This window comes from Rhipicephalus microplus, chromosome 1, assembly GCF_043290135.1.
Source record: "Rhipicephalus microplus isolate Deutch F79 chromosome 1, USDA_Rmic, whole genome shotgun sequence".
NCBI classification, from domain to species: domain Eukaryota; kingdom Metazoa; phylum Arthropoda; class Arachnida; order Ixodida; family Ixodidae; genus Rhipicephalus; species Rhipicephalus microplus.
Genome location: NC_134700.1, coordinates 154218571 through 154243372, shown reverse-complemented (window position 1 = coordinate 154243372; position 24802 = coordinate 154218571). Strand labels below are relative to the sequence as shown.

The 24802-nt window shown below is 40.5% G+C and overlaps 1 protein-coding gene across 6 annotated transcripts in view; it reads right to left on the bottom strand.

Annotated features, from left to right (window-relative positions):
• The window catches only part of CASK (peripheral plasma membrane protein CASK), an 822681-nt gene that overhangs the window by 36803 nt on the left and 761076 nt on the right, over window positions 1-24802 (bottom strand). For 3 of the 6 annotated variants that reach the window (XM_075887512.1, XM_075887513.1, XM_075887515.1), the window contains 4 exons: window positions 20894-20972; window positions 20006-20091; window positions 17240-17308; window positions 5312-5341 (listed from right to left, as the gene is read on the bottom strand). In XM_075887512.1, the coding sequence (XP_075743627.1) occupies window positions 5312-5341; window positions 17240-17308; window positions 20006-20091; window positions 20894-20972 (264 nt within the window). The remainder of the gene's footprint in view (window positions 1-5311; window positions 5342-17239; window positions 17309-20005; window positions 20092-20893; window positions 20973-24802) is intronic. The other 3 variants (XM_075887514.1, XM_075887518.1, XM_075887517.1) reach the window with 1 other exon arrangement.

Genomic DNA, 24802 nt, shown 5'->3' with positions numbered 1-24802 from the left:
TCTCTTAAGTGCAAAAAAAAATATACTTCTCTATAGACGAACCGCGTAGAAAGTAATTACACACCTTAAGCCATGCATTATGAAATTTACATCATAAATTCAAAAAAAAAACACAGCAGCAAAAGTAATGTTAGCTCACTAAATCAAAATCTCTTGGCATACAAAAGTAAACAATGTACATCAGGTATACCAGAATTTGTTGGCTTAGCCAGACTGCATGGTACCACGAATAGGTTCTTTTCTAGCCAATGAGTAGTAGCTAGTACGAATTTAATGCTCAATGTCATTTGCTCGCAAGCCATGCAAAAATAGACCGAAGCTGCACTGCAAAGGAAACCGACAAAACAACACATCCACTGAAAAGTACACTTACGTAATACTCCATGACATATGACAGTACTTTAGTTATGGTTATTTTGCAGTGTGCACAGTGTGTTCCGACAAGAGAGACCTAAAAGTCTCGTATGTCTTGAGTATTTCACGAGCAGTTAACGGAATCACTATTAGTGCGTAAGTAAAAAAACTACTCAACAGCAACTGGAAATTACAGTGGATAGCCCTTAATATTAATATATGAAAGGCGACACTTGTGCACATGCTACTCTGGCAGTACCCTCAAACAACTAATTGCAAAAAAGGTCTTATTTCTTGGGCTCCATTAAAATATGGTCTGTATATTGTGATCTTATGAAAGCAATATTGCTTAAAAATTTTCAACTGCAAATCGCCTAACTATAAATACCTTAAAGGAATAAATTAAGTAACCAAAGGGAAAATTACTGAAATTAAAAATGCCACACTGCACAAGAAAAAGGGGAAAAAGAACAAGAAAGTGAACACATTATGGCTGTATAAATACTGTTTAAACGGAAACATTATGGCTGTATAAGTACTGTTTAAACAAGATAACCACAGATCTCCTATTCTAGGCTTTTGGTATACATCTAAACTTAATCGGGATGCATAAACTCCAGCGCTTGTCCTGTTTCCTTCGATAGTGTGTTTCGTTTTGTGCACTGCCAAATGATGGATGAATTTCATGTTTGATAAAGGCTAGTAACCAGCATAAATATCAGAATAAATGTCATCTTTTTACTGTGACCTTTTCTTCATATCCTTCGTATATCACCTTACAATGGCTGATAATGTTTAAAATAGCCTGCCACGACGGTCTAGTCATTATGGTCCTCGACCGCTGACCTGCAAGACCCGAGATCAAATCCAAGCAGCATGGCCACATATTCAATAAAAGTGAAAATGCTTGAGGCCTGCGTACTTAGATTTAGGTGCACAGTAAGGAGCCCCAGATGATTGAAATTTCCGGAGTCCTTCACTACGGTGTCTCTCATAATCATATCATTAGTTTGGGAGATTAAACCCATCAATTATTGTCATTAAAGTTGAAAATACTACTTGAAATAAAAACACTTAGTACTGCCTTAGCAGCACCACATATGCAGCGTAGACGTAAGCTTAAATTTCATACAATAGTTCACAAGTCAAGTTTCTTGGCTCCACAGGACATGCCATGACCTTGCCACAGGATTTGTCAATGTTGTGTGTATCAGAATACAATGTTACAAGCCCAAACAGAAGAAGCTCAAACAAGGATAATCAATTCTCTGCAACACAGGCACCACGGTGGTGCTTAAAACCCTTGTGGTTGCAATCGCTGACAAGTGTTGAAATTAAAAAGGACGATCTTCAAGACAGCAGCACAAAAAGCAAACATAGAACTTTCAGGCACGCACTTTGTTTTTGTCACCACATTTTGCTCTTCCAGCAATTCACATTCATAGCAGAAACAACAACAACAACAAAAAACAGCGAAGCCCGCACTGGACCATGCATATATTACTAAGATGCAACTGAAGTGAAACAAGACGTAGGCACCTTACAAAACTTGAACATTCATTTCCCTTCAGCTTGAAGATCAAACTAGAGTTGGCTATGTTATTTTTTTTTGCTCAGGAAAGTGAACAACCAGGCGCAAGATATGTATGATTGAAATCTGCAAGCAACATTCTTACTGCAGTAGCTGACAAAACCTCCCCAAAGCTTCACCTTTCTCTGTCTCATTGAGATGGAATGCAAAGTTACTGTACAACCCACACTGGGATCTCGCACCAAATCTATAGATGAACCAACATTCTTGCTGCATGGAATTGGTTGAGGCCTGCACGTACCTTATTCATGATGTACGCACAAGCTTCAGCCAAGTGCGAGTGTCAAGAACGGTTGTTCGCTTAAAGCAGGGGTCTCAAACTCGCATAAACTACTGGGCCAAAGTCACGAAATTAGTCTCGCAAAGGGCCAGGTTAATGAAAAATTCTGCAGGGAGGGGTGCGAGTTTGTTCAAAACGCTAGCTAACATTGCCATTTGAGATAAGGCTTATCCATCTCATGGATGGGTCATTAAAAGATTTGATGCCTGCATCAAAGCAAAATATCGATACCCATCCCCACAATCACTAAAACTTGGATGCCGATCGTGAAGTACAGAATTTCTGTTCCGCCGCCACGCTTGCACACAAGAGGACCGAGCGGGGTGTCTCATAAAGTGAACAGGTAAGACGAGTAATGCCTACATAGTTTACCCGAACAAAGCATTATTAGCTCGCTAGCCGAGAAAACAACAAAGCACAATTTGGCAGTTTCGCAAACCATCAGAAAGTAAAAAAAATATATATGTGGGGTGAAGACTGTCAAGTGTGGGCTGTAGGCCGCTAATAAAATGTCGGTGGGCCACATGTTTTAGACTTGAGACCCCTGGCTTAAAGGATGAATACAAGATATAAGCCCTGCCACCTAAAGAAAGCTAAGGGAAGTGACTAGACAAAAGTGCTAATTGCTCCACAAATAAAATGTAGCAACACTACGTCCTGAGATGACATTGAAACAAATCATACTTAGGCAGTGGCTACTAAATGAAAACACCTGCAGTGGCAGTATATAAAAGCACACCAATTTTGACCTAGGTGAGTCTCTGCCCTTTGAGGAAGATGCAGGTTGATACCTCAACATTACACTTTATTAGGGTAGTATACACAGCCTAAAATATTTAAATGGCTACAGTTCCACATTGATAGGCAGGTAATGTGAATATACCCTGAATTTGACGTTGATGGAAACATTGTGCTATAATCGTGTTTGCGGTGGCGAGAAGCCACACAGGTTATCCACATCCGACATAAGCATCAGTCCTGTTTCTACACAATCTTTGTCTTTTCCACTTCGCCAGTATTTCGTTCCTGCGCTATCTTCCCAATACTCCTCATTGCATAGAGCTTCTTATCAAATCATGACTTCATTTTTCATTCTCAGAAAAACTGCATATCTGAAAATGAAGCATTTTTTATGCAAAAGTTAAAGAAAAGAAAATTGGTCCAAGCTTTACGTTTCTGTTAAAAATATTGTAAAAAATGACATGAACTTCGTCTTCTCTATCTGCATATAGCACTTATCATCAGCTCACCCTTTTTCCTTCTGTGGCCTACCGTATTCACTCGCATAATCATCACACTCTCACAATTCTTGCACCCCCGTATTGCCACCCTCCCCCAAAATATCATATTTCTTCCCCACAAGTAATTATCGCACCCCCGAAAGTTGCAGAAGTAATGTTGTCTGATCATGATTGTGCACGACAGCCTAGCACCATATCTTAAACAACATGCATACTATCAACGTACGAAGCCCCAATCTTGTTCAAGATAACCCAAAGTGGCAAGTACATATTTCAGTGTATTAGCGTTAAACCGTGCAGTGTATATAAGTAGTACTTTGTTGTGCCTGTTCTGTGGTAACGTATTGGGTCGATACGAAAGCTACACGGCTGTTTTCAAGTTGAAAGTGATTGGTCATGCACAAAACAATGACAACAGGCACGCCAGCAGGCACTTGGGAGACGACGAGATTTGTGTTCGCTACAGGTGATGGTAGCACGAGTAGCTTAAAGTCACAAACAAGACGACGTGTCGGTTTTGCTGTGGACCTAAAACTGAGAAATACCCACAGGTTGAGGCAGCACTTTTTGATTACACCAAGGGTCTCCACGTGAAGACGCTGGAGATAGCGGCTTCATTGTCTGCAAATGAATCTTACTTTGTATTGAACCTATGGTGTTATTGTTCAGGTAAGACTTGATTAGTACTTCTCAAAGATTGTAGTTAGTTGCTTGCTGGTGAGAGAATCCCCATTTGCAGCTGCTTAGTTTTTTTTTTTGCTTCGTATGTATTTCAGAAAAATTTTCTCCCCGTACTCCCCCAAATTTTCATAGGTTTACTATTAAAGAAAGAGTGAGGATATGCGAGTAAATACAGTAGCTTGTTTTTATAGCACGAAGTGCCTTCTGAACAGTTGCTTTCTACATTGTTGATGTGCTGGAAATGCTTGTTCATCTTGCAAACTGTGATACTTTTCAATCTTATGAAATAATTAGTCTGTCAAAGGCAACCCTTTGAATTCACATTGGAGTTAACTGTAAGAAAACATATGTTCAGGCTTTCCTTAATTGCGCACGTGACTCAGGTTGTTGGCATTCATGCTGACTGTTTTCTTAGTTTAACATACTAAGCATGTGTGCATACAATATGACTAAAATGCGAGCTGCCTTTTATCCACATTTCCGAAAAATGTGACTGTACTGTTGCATCTACATAATGTCCATAATGTCCAGTGACAGTCAAAAAGAAATGATGAAAAATTATTAAGAAACTCATCTTTATGTTGGCGAGGTATTATGAAACAAATACCGTAGGACAACTGCTGCAGAATGTCATCACAAGACCGTTCACGACAAAATGCAAAATCATGGGAGCCATAAGCCTTGATGACCACATATTCATAACTGAAAGATACTACTTATCCAGCCATTTGCACAGCTGTAATATTAAGCTAACAAAATAAAGAAGACTAAACTGACCACTGTCCATAGAGTTTGTTGAGCCCTTCACTATAAGTTAACGACGTCTTTAAGTCGGTGTATAGGCAACATTCTGTCCTACATACACAAAAAGAACTAAAGAAATCATCACAGCAAACAGCGCCCACACATGTATGTAACATGACAAGAAAACAAAAAGAACGACATGCCATAGCAATGCAAAATAGTTGCGTGAAAGTGAAGTGCAGGCAACATGCTGACAAAAGTAGCTCAAAAGCGCATGAAATGCAATGCATACAAACACAGACAACCCGACGCAGTGAGTGCCACCACCGTAATGGAAACGGAGGCAAAATCAAATATGAGGTAGATGATTCAACAAATGCAGGCAGAGAATTAAAATAAGGCCTCCAGAGGCCTACTTACTAGAACAGGCGGGGGGTTAATCCTGAAATACTATATGGGGCAGAGCAGGGGTAGAGGAGGAAAAAGAAAGAAGGGCAAAAGAAAGGAGAAAACAAGAGAAATGAAGAATGATTGAATCATTTTGATTAAGAAGATGAAAGAAAGAAAGATGGGGCTCCACACCCGCCAATCAAAACTCTGACGTGCCTGACATTCCAGAGTGTTGCGATCTAAGAATATAATCATCACGCCTGTATACACTGTGCAAACGAACGACCATGCAAAAAGTACCGCAATAACTCTAAATCGAGCACAATGTCTACGTTCGCAAGCACGGATTCAGGTTTTCTACACTATGCCCTAACGGCTGTTCGGCTCCGAAGAGTAGCTGCATGGACGCAAGCCATTTGGACTACTAACACACACACAAAAAAAGAATTGAAACAAAAGCAAAATTGTCCTTCCCAAAGATGCTGCTTATTATGGTAGCATAGTTAACCCCTGCATCCAGCAGCCGGTTGAGCAATTTATGTTTAAAGTAATTTTGATCTTGTAAACTCAAGGCAAAACTTTTGCAAACTAATTTCTGAGCAATTTTTCTGAAACAAGCAAGAATGCATTAAATGTGATGTTAAAGGCAGCTCCAACAATGTGGTGCAGCTACAAACAGTTTTATGCCGTGTATTTACTACTAGTTAGCCAATTTACACAAACACGGAGGTAGGACCAGTCACTGAATTGCACCAACTCGCCCAGTTTTCCGTGTCACTAAATTGCAGTCTATACCTATGGGCTATAGACACAAGTTCACACAACACTCTTTCATGCTGTATTTATGTTACCTCTGAAGTCTTGTATACATTAGGGTAGCACTTCTAACAATACTACACTGGAAATCCACTCTCAAAAAATTTGTCTGAAACTACACTGACACCAAGTGTCACCGCAAAACACTGACGGACACCAAGTGTCACCAGTGACACCGGCAAAACTGCCACTTTCTTTGACTGAAGACGCCACAGATAATGTTTTCCTCCTTGAGATAAACGAGATGGAAATGAACGTTTGCTTAACCTCATGTACAGCCTATGCCTTTCAATGGCTATATAATAAAGAAATGTGCAAATTTTATGTAAAGGTTGTTTATGACCTAGTGTGTTAAGGGTACTCGGAAATGTCGGTACATAGAGCAAATTATTGCATATGTTGAACAGTTGTAATATTCTCTTCATTATAATTTTGGTAAGTGAAATATTTTATATATCATTAATCTTTCGTTCATTTGGTCACGTTTGCCGTAAGCCGGTCAATCAAGATGATTGTTAAAGTGCGAAGCTCGAAGTGCCGCAAATTTGCAATGAAAAAGAGCAAAAATGGCATTTGCGAACAGCCGAAACGGCTGTGGGCCTTCAGAAAAGAGTCTTCCCCTTTGCCATCCATGATTGTGCGTGATTTTTTCAGAGATAGATGCGGTGCTCAGCAGCATCGTTTCAATTCTGGACATAGGCCTCCCACGTGCTTTAATTCCCACCGCATTGATTCAATGACAGTGTATTTAAAGGTTTTGTCTTCCCCTCTGCCATCCATGATTGTGCGTGATTTTTTCAGAGATAGATGCGGTGCTCAGCACCATCGTTTCAATTCTGGACATAGGCCTCCCACGTGCTTTAATTCCCACCGCATTGATTCAATGACAGTGTATTTAAAGGTTTTGTCCACAGTGAATGCGGCACTAAGTAGCTCCGTTTTGCCTTCGGGCAATGCGCATCCGAAAGGGCAAAACTCAAGCATACAGAAGACACAGATTTGTGAACAGATCTGCAGACTGCATGCGGGCATAAAACTCACATACTAAATTATGATGGACAAACAATCAGTTGCCAGCGATTGTTCCGGCGACAGCATTATCGTACCATGCCCGTGATGGTGGTGGCGGTACGTAATAAGAGATGATTTCTGAGCATTATAACACAGGGGTTTTGAGCCACAGTTACATTGTGAACGAAGTGAGAAATGACAAAAATTGCAGTTTGTACAATACTCTTATTCAAAATAAATACTGAATTTACCTATTCATAAAAAGAAAACAACAATAAAATGCACTGACACAATTGACAATTATTTTTGGATTTCTGGATACTTTAGACAATGCTACATTTAGATAACTATGACATTTTTTCTGGTCCCATAAAATCCGCATTTACGAGCATTTACTGTATGTAGAATTTTTCGTGATCCCCTTCAAGTTCAATATATGCAGTTTCAACTGTACACACTTAGTGAACAGAGGATACAAAGGGCAAGTGCAGGCTTGCATTGTTTATATAATGGCAAGAGCTGCATAACAAAAATAAAATTGCACAAAGAATGCTTGCCTGAAGACAGGACATCAAAGCTACAATATTTATTGGAATGTAACACGAGCTTCTTTCTTTTGTTTTTCTTTAGATTTCTGCCACCTAAAACTGACACTTGCGTTATAATCGCATACCTAAAAATTTTTTTTCCAGTGACTACCTACGTAATTGAAACGTGAGAGGCCAAGCTCGTCCTCGAGGAAGATCACCGACAACTCATCGCCAGGGCGAACAGGGCAGTCGAAGCCAGAGAATTTCTGGACTAGGGAACCCTCTAACCTTAGGGTGATATCGGGCATCGCTCATAACACTGTTTCGAAATAAACGTTCACTCCTCTCTCTCCTCCTGGACACAACGAGAAGTCACTGCTCGTGTTAGAGTCTTGGTCACACTATAATCCGAGTTAGTATGGTACATGCACACATGTGCGTAAGGAACAATTTTTTTTTTATTATACAGGGTGATCAGCTGAAGACTAATGTGCTCGCTTGCATTCTTGGATACTGGTACATTGCAGAAATAGTTTCCAGTAAAGAACCCTCAAGTATCAGATGTGCATTAGTGCTGCATCTTTAACGTGTGGCGTGTGTGGCGGAGTTTCTCCTATGTACCCTTTCTCAGGAACATGTTTACTTATTTCAATTACCTACAGTAATTTTCTAAAAATAGTCGGCATGCAGACAGAAAATAAAGTTTCAGTTTGTCCGTCCAAATTACCCTCTACAGAGATAACCAAAATTATGGTGAACAGCTGGCAGCAGCGACGCCAGTAGTAACATCCTGTAATGCCTTGTTCAACATGAAACGCGTGAACAACTGTTCAAAATAAAGCTGTTGGTTTTGTCGGTACCAAAATGTTATGCGATCAGGTAAGTGTAATATCGCTGGTTACAACAATAATAGCTCTGCATACTTTCCAGCTATAATTTGCAACCCAGTTGCTCATGCTTGTGACCCTCAAAACAGTAAACTTTTTCTTTCCTCAACCTCTCTCAACAAAATTCTGTGAATATAATTGTGTTTATAAATCACATAAAACTTTCATAAGACTTGGAGAACTTTTGCTTAAGACACGAAATTGGGATGACTGCTTACAAGTCAAATTTGCAAATTGCTAGTCAACACCGCCATTTCAGCACTTTTGTTATGCTCAATTAGGCAGATTCACAACTCACCTAGCTGAAAGAAAAAATATCTTCATAAATAGTGGCCTCCTTATACATATACCTCAAATGAGCCGATGAATAACATTGCATTCAACTAATAATTTTTGTCAATGTATTCTGCACGCATATATTTACATGTATTACTGCTCGCCAACGAAGAGCATACAATACGACTACAGACACTTAAGCAGTATCTGCTGTCTTGCCAGGAGAACATTCTATCGAATGGCACCAGGGAGAATAATGCCTACATTATACGAAGCTAGGGCTTCTTGTATGAGCTATTCTTGTATGACATACACTCACTTGCCATTAATTCATGTACATATTATGAGTAATTCTGAAGAACATTGTGAAATATCGTGAAAAAAGAAAGCTTTGAGGTTAACATGCCACAACATTATAGCTCAGTAGAATTGTTCTATATAAAACATTATACTAATTGCAAACTATGTGTTTCGAAAACTTGCAGGGCTCCTTTATGCATTTTCCTAAGACAACTCGAAGGCAAAAGTTATCCATTGTGGCTATTTTACATGAACACAGCTTCTTCAATGTTTTTTAGTGACACAGACACCACAATGGTGAAATGAACATGCAGCTCGTGTGCTCAGAGCCATGAGGTGTCCAGATAGTCATGTGATTTTTCAAACAGCTTACCAGCATTTCACTCAAGGTCATGTTTGAACGAGGAACATAAGGCTTTTGCTTTAATAACAATTAATTTCGACTTTGTTATGTGAGATGAAAATACTACACTGAATACATATTATGTTGGTTCTGTTTAACTTCGTAAACAGTTTACAGTAATTTACAATAGTGCCTCTGCAAAGGGACGCTATCAAATTTTATGCTAACAGGTCTAAATGTGTGGTTTTGCATGGATGGTAAATGTGTAATTATGTATGTACAATACAACAGACCTAGCAACATTTAGGCATTGGCAATTGGAAAACTACTAGCCAACAAACAAGCTTCAAAAAATGTGATAACAGAAACGGTTTCAATGAACCTATAAAGATATAAAGGACATGTATACTGTGCCCATGGTAGGTGCAGCTCGACACAAACTCAAGATATTTATGTTGCTGCTTGAATAATAAAGGGAAGAAGAAATCCAATAGTGCCCTACAGGCTTTACAGTGTTACAGGAATGTGGGATGTTCCGTGTGATGCTGGGCCTGTCTGACTTAGCAATAACCTAATAATACGAATAAAAGAAAGCAACAGCACCACTATTAGTTGATGTATTTCGAAAGATTTATTATCTCAACAAAGGAAGCAACTACTAACTCAACTGGTATTACACGAGTGAACACAACAAAACAAACCACAGACTACAAGGCCTGGTACAACGTAAGCTGCTCATCCGCAAATAAAGAAACACAAAAACCAAATGAAAATAACAAATGAACAACAAAGCTTGTCATATCAAGTTCAAAGCTAACAAATAAAAAAGAAACTAGGCACCAATGGCTCTTGAAGTCTACTAGTATTATGGTTGAATATTTACGACTTCATAAAAATTGCTGAATACACATGTACAATGTCATCCTTTATAAAAAGGAACACGCGAACGTGTGGCCTGCACTTTGCGGCGGCTGCCTACAGCACCATCAACCGACAGCAAAAGAAAACACGTTCGCTTTCAGCGTCATCTGTTGCCAAAAAAAATAATAACGATTTATGGCCTGCGCTGTTAATGAGTTATGACAAGCGCTGTTACATTGCACTCTTTCTCTGATCCCGCTTGCACTGCGTAGTCCACTGCCAACATATCAAACATTGTTCCCTACCACGGCGCAAGCTGCAGTAATCGCCTGATATTGCTCGCCGCGCGAGCGATCAGGGAACATATTTTGGCAGCGCTTGTCTACTGGCACAACTCATTATCTTGCTTGGCCATTGATGATGTGAAAAGCGAACGTGCTTTCTTCACTTGTCGGTTGATGGTGCTACAGGCAGCCGCCGCAGAGCGCAGGCCATGCGTTCGCATGTTCCCTTTCAAAAAGAACGACAGTGTACATGGCACCCTGAATGTTTTCTATGAGTGAAAAAGATGAAGCAGGGACAACTGTAGATGCATCTTCTGTGAGCACTGTGAGGTACGGAGACTTCTGTCGCAACATCTATTAAACACACCTTTTGAATTAAAATACAGTCGATCCCTGATATATCAAACACAAATGTACCGAATTATTGGCTACATCGAAGAGCTGAAAAATGCCCTTGAATATCCTATGCAAAAGTATAAAACCGGTGCACCCGTATATCAAATTCCCGCACAGGACATCCTCTATATCTATATCGCTGCACCGAAGCCCAGAAAGTATATCGCTGCACCGAAGCCCAGAAAGTTCATTTTTCCTAACAAGTATTGATCAATTTTCGGCCGCATTCTAACAAGTTTCAATCTTTTTTGGCACGCAGGGGACGAAAAAATGGTGTTATTCCATCGTGCTGATATGGTTTGTTGCGCAGCGCTTACGAGTGCACCGGTATGTTTAATGCGCGATCTGGAAATTTTAACGCGTGCACATAGTGTTTTTTTTTAAAAAGCGGATTGTTGAGGACGCCAAAATGAGGACGCGAAGTGACTCGGCGATCTTATTGCAATGTTCGCATTCCCTTCCTTGTTTGTTAGCACACAACCACATGCGAGCCTAAAAAGCGTGGCCTTGGAAATGTGCTACCTTGTGACTTATCCTTAGTGTACTCGGTTTTGAAACGCGTGTCTCGGCGGCTGCACTTTTTTATCTTTTTACATCAAAGCCACTGAAAGCAGCGGCTGCCAGCTACAAAGCCACAAGTGACATTGACATCGCCAACATGTTGATGGAGGAACTCGGACAAACTCGGCTTTGTGTTTCTTGCTCCTTATGGTTTTGTGTACTTCTCGCCTCGTTCCCGATAAATCCGCATTCAAGAGTTGAACTGAACGTTGACTCGCACGTAGCGATAAAAATTATGACTGGTACTTGGAGCGACGTCAAATAAAACACCGTCGTAAACGTTCCTTGCGAAATAGGTGACGACTTCCGGTGTGTCATGACTGCTGAAAACGGCGTATAATGCCTCAGTGAATTCTGCGGCTTATCAGCGTTTCTGGGCACCATCTTGGACAGTGAGCGTACCATCTTGGACAGCTGTTTTTAACTGCATTGATGCTGAGATTTGGCTGTTGTTGCCGGTGCCGCGGAAGTGCAGCCGTGCGGTTATGAATTTACTAACGCCTTCACTGCCACCGCTAACCAACCTTTTGTTGCGCTACAAAGCATGCATCAGCGTTCTGCGTTAATGTTGTTGTTTCCGAAGGAGCTGAATTCGCATATTTGAAAAGCTTCAATAATATTGAGGATGACTGCAACTTGGAGGACTGTTTTCATTCATAATAAAGTGTGGCAACTTGCAGTTCACACCTTGTTATTTATTATACTGTGAGTGAATCATTTTGTTAGTGCTTGTAGCGATTTCCGAGGCCTAAAATGTTTTAATGTAGGCCTTAAATACACATATATTGTATTTTGAATTATCGATATATTGAACCATGTCGCGATCCCCTTTGAGTTCGATATATCCGGGATCGACTGTAGTGCTACTTCAAGAAAGATTTATTGCATCTCTACGAGGCATACATCACCTATTTGCTAATGTTTCAAATATTTATAACATTAGAAATGTATGTCCCCTGAACTGTATCAACTTGTCCTTAAGCTTTGAAAGCAGAGGCTCTTTGATTGCATCAGAAAGTAATAAAGTGGCTTTTGAGCGCAGCACACATGTCTGCACACTTGACCGTCTTTTGTGAAGCCCCTTTTCAAGTGCTGGCTGCTAAAGTTTCTTCACATGAGCTAGCCTTCTTCAATCAGAATGGTACGAATACATGCAGCACGACTTTAAATGCCTAATAAACAGGATTAGATCGATAGACTTGCAACAGATGCCCAGACAGCTTCAAACAGCTCTGACCAGTCATTATCAATCGGGCTGCATTTACCATAACGAACACGCGAGGTGCGCCTGTGTGCAACAAATTCAGGGAGGGCAACGTGACCTTTGAAAAAGTTGTTGACGCACCACAAAATAACTAGGGTTGAAAATGATCAGACATGAGCAAAATGCAAACCATAGAGAGAAACAGAAAGCTGACCAGAACAAGGCACTTTGCAAAGTTGTTTACAATATGCGTGGGCAAAGTTTTGTGGCTGTGTGGCTACTGATGTTTTGAAAAACAAGCCTAAACCTAGTGAATAAACTGCACTAGAACAGACACTTGGGCTACTTGCTGGTAAATATATATGTAAAAACAACAGCAATAAAAAACAGGGACACAGAACAATCAGTGCCTGTGTTGTTTTATTCTTTATTCTAATTTTGTTTTTTTAAAGAGCAGCTGTTCTTACATAATGAATTACATAGTGAATACTATAATGGCAATTCTTCTGCAGCTAAGTGTTGGAATCTTCAAAGAACATATAAAGACTGTTACTGCAACAATGGCTTTCTGGTACTGCAGTTGAAGGGCCAGTAAACAACCTCGTGGTACAATAATTCTCATGAAGAGAAATATGCGCACTTTTGATCTGTGAACATTCTGCCACAAGAATTTTGTGAATGCATGCCGCAATAAGAAAGTTACAGGGGTTAGAACATTCGTTTCAGCTGGTTTCAAATTTTCGCTTGGCCTCGCCACATTCATCCACCATAGGGTGGGAGAAGGCAGAGCCCGTCATTGTGACTACGCCCACTTCGGCAACGTGACAAAATGTCAGTGATACGTAATCGGCGCATAGCCAATGACCAAGCCGGGGCATCCCCAACATGAGAACATGTTAAAGCGGTGCGAGGAGGAAGCGTGATTCGAGAATCACCGTTCTCCTAGCAGGGACACCTCTTTATCTCAGAGGCTTCCGTTTCAACACCGCTTCTCCTGGTAGTCTCGGACTCTACAAGACGGCAGAAAGGAGTACAGGAAAAAAAAAATGCGGACTGTGCGGCTGAAACTGCACCACTGCAGGGCTAAGGCGCTGTTTCGTAGGGCAAAGGACCAATCAACAAGCTCAGTGGCACGTAAAAGGGCCCATTGGCAAGCTTGCATCACTGCACGTACGAAGGGGCTTGGTCCAGCGAAGGAAATAGACACGGGAATAGTTTTTCGAAATCAAGAGTCTTTGTAGTGCGCAGCGCTGTAATATTTGTAAATTGTGATTACCACAGTCTATTGTGCGTATTGGAGAACTTGTTTGCAGGGTGTAAAAAAGAAAGTCAGGGGCCTATTTACTAGCCATTTAATAAATATACTTCACTCGCAAACATGCTTGCTTGACTAAAAGGCACAAGGTGCTGCCCCTTGAGGGCACTAAAAACTGCCAGAGACACCTATTACCCCTTGAATTCACCAGCGATGCATCAATGTGACCTGAAAGCTGTACACACACAACAGTGACGGCTGCTGCGAGCACTTATGTACTAGTAATGTTCCACATATGCAGCATTATGCGGTTTAATATAGACTCGGCCCTGGACTTCAATATTGGCAGACTTTCCCTGATTTACCTCAGGGTTTACAGGTGGCAAATATCTTCTACTAAATTGAAAAACGGGCATCCTTGTAAGCAGTAATGTTTTTCAAATATTACACTTTATGATATCACTACAATATTCTGCATCTAAATCTGCATATTCCAGGTATGTCTGACAATAAATTTTACTGAGACAGCCTATCACAAGGCCCTATTCTGGGAGCCTTTTGACTTCTCAAATGAAATAAACAGCTATATGACAAGTGGCATTAAACGAAAGTGGGCCTGGTGCATGCGGTACTGTCTCACCTTAAGTTGAGAAACATGTGACGCAGAATCTTTGAAACAGTGATTAAGACTTCAGCGAAAATTCTTCTTTTGGCAGTCAATAAAAAAATCTTTGAGCAGCAGAGGTGTGACAGTGCAGAAATAGACTGAACTAATGGCAAGGAGCAGCAGTGCCAATGACACCATATTGCGACTAATTATTGTGCACTCAAAGTGCTTTTGCAGTTTACAATCATTCTCTATAAATAACAAATGCAAGAATGACAGCTGTTGTTAAGTGAAAATAAAAAAAGGCAGCGGCTGCCACTGTGGACATCTCTGCACGAGATATGTAGTAGAAGCAAATTAGTAATATCGGTGATTGCAAAAGCTTAAGCTAGAAGTGCTCCCTATCTCACCAGATGTTTGTGCCAGTAGTGCTGCTCACACTACACTAAAATGTACTGCAATCAGCATTTAGTTATGCTTTGCTGAATTTCACATATTCAACCTTGAAAAGAACTAATTAGCTAACACAGACTTTAAGAACAGAAAAAGAAAGTGCAGAGAAATTAAGCACCCAAATAGGATTTTGGAAAATGCACCTAAAACTCTTGTGCACTAATTAATGTCTTATATGCCACAAAAACATTATGTTAACCGAGAAAGAAAAATGATGTCTAACAGTGCCTTTGCTATGCCACATTAGGTGGGCAACCACTGTCTCTTATTGTTCCGCACAACTACACAAGGTGCCTTGTTCTCTAAGATTAGAATACAGTACAGCACACAAAAAGAAAGAACAAGATTGTGCAGGATTCAACATAAAGCACCGCTACAATGTGCATCACTTCATCCACTTGCAATAGAGAATACATGTCCACTAGGCTCATATGCCATACAACAACTTGAAGGCTATAAAATAAACAGATTTCTGCATGCGGAAACCAATGCAACAGCATGCAATCCAATACCCAGACAATGCACATGCATCTGAAGTTAAAGGGGCCCTGTAACATTTCTTGAAGTAACCGTGGAATGAATTCACTGGAAGAGCTTATTGCCTGCCGAATTCAATGCCGCGAAAATTGTAAGAATCCGTCCAGTGCGAGTGGAGTTACAAAGCTTTGTCGCATGCTGAAATTGCATTCTCTCTTCTCTCGTCCAGACGAAAGCGCTGGAAGCTAAGCAGCGAGCGATGTCAGGGCCACAAAAAACGTCACAGGCGCTTTGCGACCTTGAGCACTGTTTTCTTTTTTTTCTTTGAATGCGCGGCTTTTTCAGTGTGATCGTGCGCGCACGCGTGGACAAGCAGCGGCCTCCCACGGCGATCTCTGTAACGAGTGAGCGCGCCATGTTGAAATCAGCCAATGGCTGATAGATGAGTCGTTGATGTGTGATTGTTGGGCATACGTATAACGTGATTTGTCGAGAGAAGAGAACGCAATTATTAGCTGAATTTGATGCTTTATAGTGAATACCACACCACGTGCTGTGCTATAATATTTGGTTCGCATGTTGTCCGGAGCCTCTACTACTGATCGGCAGTGTTTTCTAACCATGCTAAAAAAGTGTTGCAGGGCCCCTTTAAGAAGTGACACCAATCCTCTAGGCCTTAGTGAAGCCCGAGTCATTGTATCAGACACTGCTTCACACATTAGGCACAAGCACAATTTGTTTCAATATTTATGCGATAATTTGTGTAACTGAGCAACACACGGGTCAAAAACAAATATGCAAGTACGATTTTGGTTTGGCGTTGAAGATATTATAGTTAAAACTGTCAGTTCGAATGGAAACCAGTGAACTGGGTAGGGCCTTCAAAGTTGCTAAAGAAGCAGCATGTGACAGGAGCACCAGTGTAATGATGGCAATACATGGCAACACTGTTCTTTACAACCCTGTTCACTAAGCAACAAGTGCATCTTTTTAAAACATGTTAACGGGACAAAAGCATCCTCGTGCATGCAAATTTTCCTTACCAAGCATCTGCACCGACAATGCATGCATTCAACAGGAACAACATAAAAACTAATGTTTTGAAGCCCTTTGCGTCCTGCCATACCTGAACAAGTAACATCTAGGCATTAAACAGTTGGACTGACAGATATTGCACTAAGGAGCCTTGCATTAACCTTTGGACTAGTTGATAAGGCACGATTGCAATGAAACAGCACGAAGGCTAAGCTAGGACAATACTGTTCTCATCCTAGCCTCCCGTCAATTAAGTCTAGCATCCCTGCTTTTAAGATGTAATCTTGACAAGTCAGCACAAACAAAGACTACACATGCCGAGAAACAATGCATGACGGCACTCTGCCGTTTCTTTCCTTGTAATGTTGTCTCCACTGCCCCATCAGAATGTTCAGCACCAGAACCAACTAGCCTGAATGTAGAAGCTTCCCAAGGGGTGATCACCTTGCACTAGTTACATGTAAGAGCCAAGGTACTGTTCTTAGATACAAACAAAACAGGAAAGCATTGCGTCATCTAGTAGGAATAATAAACTAAAGTGGCTGCGGCTCTCCTTGCAGTCATAATAAGCGCGCCACACGTCACAAGGAGCACGCGGAGGCGCTACCAGTGATGCAAAAGTCGAGCCTGCGGCCCAGCTCTGAGGCGTACTGAAAGATTACCTCACACGGTGGCGGGGCACTGCGGTAGCTGGGCACAATCTTGAAGGTGACGCTGCCCCGTGCATCCCTCTGCGTGGTGACAATACGTAGAAACGTGTCAGCTCAGACATCTCATTGAGAGGCACTATTAAAAGCTTCAATTTACAGAGAGTAAACGCATGAGACCTATGGCAATCTACTATAACTTACCAGAAGCTAAGCTATACGCACTGTAAATGCTCGTTAAATTGAATTCTACAGTCATCATACCAAGAATGTACAAAATACACTAAATGGAAACAAGAAAAGGAAGATAATGTAGCTTCGTAATGTGAACAGCTTCCTGAGTCTGTATAAGCAAAGGTAAGGAACGTTTCAGCTGAAGTCTCACATGCTGAGCTCAGCTGAACATTGTCCCAAGTTTGACACTATTAAAGTAATTAATATACCATGAACATTCATAAAAATCTTTTTAGATTTTATGTGAGAGGTCATACAATGGCTGATGTCTGTTTAAACTAAGTCACAAGGAAAGTTGCTAAAGTAATGAGCACAAAAAAATTAACTAAAGAAAATGCCACACATCCTGTTTGTTCATATTCAATGTTTTAAATGGACTGTGTATAATGGCATGTACTGCAAAACAATAGCCCCCCTTAGCCTTCATTCTCATTCATTTCGTTAAAGAAACATCCTGCTAGAAAACATGGTGGAGAACAATTGTGCCTTTCCTTGTTGAAAGACATCCAAACTCAAGTAATGTAGACTTTTTTTTTTAAACTGAGTCTAAGAGGACCAGGAAGATATGTTCCCTTTAACAAGACTTCCAATTGCTGAGTGATGAACAAGTGTACAGAATATAAGTACAAAACCAATCTTGTCAGAAGTGCTTGTTCCATATAAGTAGCAGTTTGATTTATGAGATTGCTGTTCACTGAGAGTCTACTGTATCTACTGTATACATATTCAGGATACTAAAAGAGAAAAACCATTTCACTCATAATCATAAGTTACAATTTCAAAATATTGATAATACTGTTCTTCCTGCAAGAAGACGCTTGGTAAGCTAAAAAATGCATAAAAATATAAATACCAGTGGGACGCCCCCTTGAAGTTTCCCTACCAGCTCACCATGACATCACAGATTTTGATGGCATCAGCTAAGAGCTATGCAACCGTAGTTAATAATTATTTAAATTGTGTTCTGAGGGACAAAGTGCAAGTTTTGGCAAACCTCACTGATCTAAAGTGGTATCAACATTCATGATGCCGCACTGAGGTTAACGCAATTTTATTGTGAAATTCAAACACAAAGCTTTGACCTTTATTTCCTCTTCTGATAATTGACCTATGGTAGTAAATGGTCGTAAATACGACATATGGTGGTAATTAGTTACAATAGAGTTCAGAGAGAAAATTAAAGGGATACTAGAGGGACTCTAGTACCCCTTTAAATATTAACATGATGTCCATGAAATCGTCAATTTACGTCATCACATCAAAACTAGATTATTTACTGACACTATTTCCTTGAACTTGAAAGATTGATTGATATGTGGGATTTAACGTCCCAAAACCACCATATTATTATAAGAGACGCCGTAGTGGAAAGCTAAAAAAATTGCGACCACCTGGGGTTCTTTAGCGTGCACCCAAATCCGAGCACACGGGCCTACAGCATTTCCGCCTCCATCAAAAATGCAGCCGCCGCAGTTGGGATTAGATCCCGCGAAAAGTGGGTCAGCAGTTGAACTTGAAAGACTGATACTAGTGCATATAAGGTTTGATGCTGTACCATTGAAGTACTTTCTACTGGAGCTGCAGAGCATGCGTAGAATGAAAAAAATGCAGGTCCAATGCACTCTGCAAATCGGCAAAGCTATTTTGCCCTCTGCCACTCTGACTTGCATTCAGAAGCTCGGGTGTAGCAAGAAGTGACATGACACCTAATGCTGTCTTCACCATACCAAGCCATTTCCTCACCTTTCAGTTGGATGAACACACAACACTGAAACCCACCACACGCCACAAAAGCAGGAGCTTCGGTGCAATATTGCATGCGACTGCAATGACATCCTAAATTATCAAGCAAGCAAGGCACAATAGCTGCCCATGCTTCTGGCAACTGGTATAGTATCACCACGATCATAAATGGAAAAAAAAAATCTTAATCACACACATAAGTAACAAAACTGGCTAATATCAATTTTAATGAACTTCAGAAACACATTTTCAGACTGCTAAGCATTTGTGCCCTTTCCGTTTTTTTGAGTTTTTGTATTTACATGCCAATACAAATACAGTAATATATCTGGTAAAAAATTTGTGAGTTTTGCATGGTATAAGATCAGTATTTATTCATCATATTAAAAAAAAAATAACCCGTTTGGCTTGCACGACATTTTGAATGTTCTGTAAACCTTTATTGCTGCGTGTGCCGAGCACAGGTCTTTCTTTTTCTTTTTTTGTGGCTTTGTATAGGTTACCTTGAGTATGTAAAACAAACAACCTGTACACTATAATAAAATGAGTAAATATGATAAACAAATCAGTAGTCTTATTGTCACACTGATTGTATCGTTCCTACGGTAACTGAACAAATAAACTTAAAGCTTGAAACAGGTTGCATGCAGGCCAGATGATGCTTAATAATATTGAAACGCTGTGGCATGCTGAGTTCCTACAAGGGAATAATATTTCCTGGTGTTATGCATGACAGTACAATGCTTGTGAGAGTTTTCATTGACCAATTCATCTGATGCCCCAAAATGACAGGGTGACACTTACGAGCATTCTCTGCAAACTCTCCACAGTCTGGTTGGCAACGCTGATGCCGTTGATTTCACGTATTTCGTCCCCGACATGTAGAGTGGCTGCAATGCAAGCAAGCAAAAACTGTCTAACATTACCAACCACTGGAAACCATATTGCGTGCTGGTTTCCGATATAAACATTAGAAAAACCTTGCATGCCGATGCCATAGCTGTTGGTGATTGACACAAACAGTATAAGACCCAGTGAAAAATGTTCTTTGAATAGGCATTTGAAGCTTTACAGTGAAGCCAGCCACTTTTAATAAAGTCTGACTGAACCAAATGGTGGCCACAAGCTTACACTCAAGTGAGGATGCATATGAATACCGCAAATAAAAGTGCCTAAAAAAGGCAAACAAATATTATTCCCCTGAAAATACTGAACAGAAAACACCATTCAGTGCAAGGTTTCTTTGATGAGTAAGGTTCCCGACATGGTGAGCTTATCATGCAACGCTTAGTAACACTCTTTGAAGTAATTAGGACATGCCAAACCTAAAACTGAAAATGTTGAGGTTATGTTTAGTAGGAGTTTTGGGGTAAGTGTGGGACTATACTTGAAAAAAGAAAAAAATATGGTTCAAGAGGAATCCCACATGTTGTTTAAACATTGTTTGAAGATGAGTTTTAACACTGAAATTGTGGATAGGCTAACGAAGCAAATTAGGATAGAGCTGAATAAACCTTTTTTTAGAAATGGTCAAGAGGCCCCTAATTTTGACATCTGGCGCATCCCACATTTTCAATAAAACATGTCGCAGGCGCCCTTTTGCTCTACATTTCTAGCCGTGCGTAAACAAACAGGCCATTAGGATTCCGACCTTGTGATCGTGTGATTTATTACTGCCAGTGGTGTACTCACCTTGCCTGTGAATCATGCCACCATGCATGATGCGAGCCACAATACACCGTCCGTCCTCGTCCAGCTTCAGGGTGATGCCCTGTATGAATGCGTGGCAAAAAATAACAACAAATCTTGAGAATAATACAGAACTGAGCTAGTTAGTAAGCAGTCATTCTAAAAGACAAGGTAGGCAAACACGGACACCAGAAAGAAGGCATGAGCGGTGCTGTGTTTGCGACTTCTTTTTTTCTGTGTTCGTGTTCATACACCCTGCATTTTAGAATGAAAACAATCTGTGTTCAAAGCAATTCTCAGAAGGACAGTGAGTCCCAACGGTATCATATATTCGGTAAAATAAGTCAACAAGTGCTCCTGGTGAAAACAAAAAACAAAAATATGCATATTGTAAATTTGCGAGTTTACCTGAGGAAGCTTTTTTTGTTTTTGGAGTGGCTTCCACAAGCCCTGCCAAGTGACAAATACAGAACAAGCACAATACCACACCTAATAATAACAATATTTTGGGTTTTACGGGCTGAAACCAGGATATGAATGTGATGAATTCTGTAGTGGAGGGCCCTGAAATTTCGACCGTCTGATGTTCTTTGCCTCTGGCATTTCACCTCCATGAAAATGTGACAAGCACGGCCACGATCACACCCGCGACCTTGAGTTCAGGTGCCGACCAAGCACCATAACCACTGATGAACCGCGGTAGATGCAATATCACTTTATCTTTTCCCATAACAGAGTGTGCAGACAAGGGTTAAAAAGAAGAAATAGGTTTTCTTGCATATTCAAGTGCTACTGCTGATGTGAACTCAACAAAGGTTTTTTTTTTACAGTGGTTAATGGCGTATCAGAAAGCTTGTTTCAGATAAGGAGGATGTGACATGCATTTCACAATAAAAAGAAAAAAATTGTTTAAGTAATGCGGATGGAAAAGAAAGTATAAATTGGTAATGGGCAGGTCATTAATATTTCTATTAGAATTGTCTGCAATACAGCTCGAACGATTTATTTATTTATTTATTTATTAGAATACCCTCAGGGCCCGTAGGGCATTACAGAGGGGGTGGGTACAACATATATACCACACAAGAAAAAAAGACAAAATAAAGAAACAAGTATCAGATGCGCAAATCAGGAAGGCAACATAAGTCAACTAAAAATGTATAACAATTCAAGCACATACAAGACAAAGATAGATAATGGAAACTGCGTATAGTTACAAGCATTGCTGAGAAATTGCAGTCTTGAATAACAAAGGGTCTGTTATTGATACAACGAAAGAGGGAAGGTGGTTCCAATCGGCGGCTGTTTTCGGTAAGAAGGCTGCTGAAAAGAATTTGGTGCGGCAAAACGGAATGGCAACCTTATGCTGATGATCAATGCGCGATGAGTGGTATGACGATTGTGAAATGAGGTCTCGCTTCATTGATGGATTGTGAAAAAATATCTTATGAAAAAAATGCAGTCGCGCCAGTTTCCTCCGGACAGTTAAATTGGGTAGGTCAAGGTTAGATTTCATTTCTGATATGCTAGCAGTACGAGATTTATGTCACACAAACTGCCCGCTACTCCCCAAATTCACCTTCACAGAAGGTATGCTATAATATTCATTTTCGTGTGAACATTATTAGTAATAAATTATCACTGTGACTTCTGATTCAGTATTTAGGCACTATCTAATGCCGGCATGAACGAAGGTACTGAATGGCCAGTGCTCCATAACTGTTTTAAAATTGTTGATCCAAATGGAAGAAAAGATTAGAACGAAAGCAAGGTCAGAGAGTTGGTAAAAATTCCTAGTTTTAAGAGAAAAAGATGCTTGTTAAGGACAACATGTAGTTTGCTTATTTACACGAAATAAAAGCAAAAAAAATTGCATTCTGCATCGCCACCTTGAGAACTATCAGTATTCTAGAGTGCGAATGCACAGAGGGCAAAGGTATAATTTTGTGAGTTTTTAACCACTAATGTGATTGAATCTTCAAGTTAAACAGCTGGTATTCCCAAAAATAAAACCGCTTAGTGCACCCAAATAAATAGAAATTTTGCACAAAAGTAGGTTAAATTTCATTCATATATGATACATAAGCATGAAAAATGAGAGATTACGCAGTGCCGCAGGCTATGTGAATATATTCCATCTAAAAAGTTCCATCCAGCACTCTGAAGGCTATGAGGTCCCTTAGCCAAAAGGAAGGGTGGTAAGCAAATCGACATGTATTTATCAGAGTCGTATCATCTGCACAGTGTCTCCCTCGCATTGGATCACATGCGCAGAGTGAGTATAGCGATTAGATGGCGAAAAAAAAACATGTCTGCACACGTCGCAGCTGATGCTCTCCGCTTTGAACTTATCATGTAATCATTATGCACTGTGTGACCCTCAAGTTACAAACCAATGCTTGTATTTGCTTTAGATTAATGTATTCGTGACTACATTCCTCTAATACTAAGAACCATTATCAAATACTTGGCCCGCTAGGCTTAACAGGTGTGGCTGAACAAACAGCTGATCTCGCAAATACTAAAGACAAAATGTACTTTACACCTTGTTCTCAGCGTGAGACGGCACAAAGATGGGTTATTTCACCATTTACTTGTTACTGCCAGCGCTACTGACAAATATTAAGTGCAAGCTCGGATTGAAGAGGGTAGTCACGTCTGCATGAGCGCTGCCACGTTGATTTGTAGCCACATTTACCGGCAGTAACTGATAGTGCAATTAAATACACACGACATCAAGCCAAAGAAAAATGAACATAGGTATATCACGCATCCATGCAACGTAACATGTGCTAAACACCCGCAAATGTCTCAACTCAGCCAATTGACCAGCAATCGAATCTGGAACTATGTTCTGCTGCGCAAGCCTGTGGCTTGCTTACACCCCTTAACCTTGGTAGTGCTGAACAGTAGTAGAGAGATGGAGTATAGGGCTGTGTCTAGGCTTTGCTGACAACATCGTTGTTCACATACACTGAAGAATTCTGTGCATGCATGGAATCTGAAAATTCATTCCTAAAGCTTTATTTCAAGGAAGGAAGTGTAAATTTAAAGACCCATCTTCTTCGTTAGACACATTATTAATGACTTCTGACAGAAAATGAAGCCAAGGAAAGTATAGCAGATGTTATTAGAAGTAACTGTAATGTAACTGTGAAAAAAAAAGAAGTGAACGAAAAAATAACTAGCTGCCGGCAGAGACGATCATGCAAACTTCGAATTACATGTCCGACACTCTACCAATTGAGTTACAGCAATGGTCGTCCCCCTGTCCACTTTGTCATGTATATCTAAGTAATGTGGCATCATTAGTCAGCGCTTCCAGTAGCCATTACAGGAAAGTGTGGAACACTGTTTTTTTTAACACGAAAGTGTTTTATTCCGGGGTATGCCACGGCTCCGTGACGTATTCCCGTCACAGATATGACGTAAAATATTTACAAACAGATGGAAAAAAAAAGAGATGCAAAAGTTCTATCGCAGGGCGTCGAATAAGCGATCTCGCGTTCCTCAGTGTGCGATGCTAACCACTGTACCACAGAGCAATTTTTCTTGAACACGTCAATGGCGAGCCATGTATCTACATCGCATACCACTAACGTCACTCACAACTGAGAAACTTCAGCGTGTCTTAGTAATCAGTAGCGAGATGGCGCGATGGGAGCATGCTAGGCGCGTGCGCTCTAAAGGGCGTTGGGCCGCACCACCCTGTGCATCGCTGTGCGTGGGCCTCCACATGGCGTGGTAAAAGTGCGTATAGATGTTCTCTAGCGTGGTGGCTCACTCGCGCATGTGCTCATCTCGGGATTTGGGTGCTTTGTACCTCTTGTACTTCCACTGCAAGTTTGCTTTGAAGTTACAGTAGTTAGAGAGAGCATGAACGTCAATTCGCTCGCTGCCGCATTTACAAAA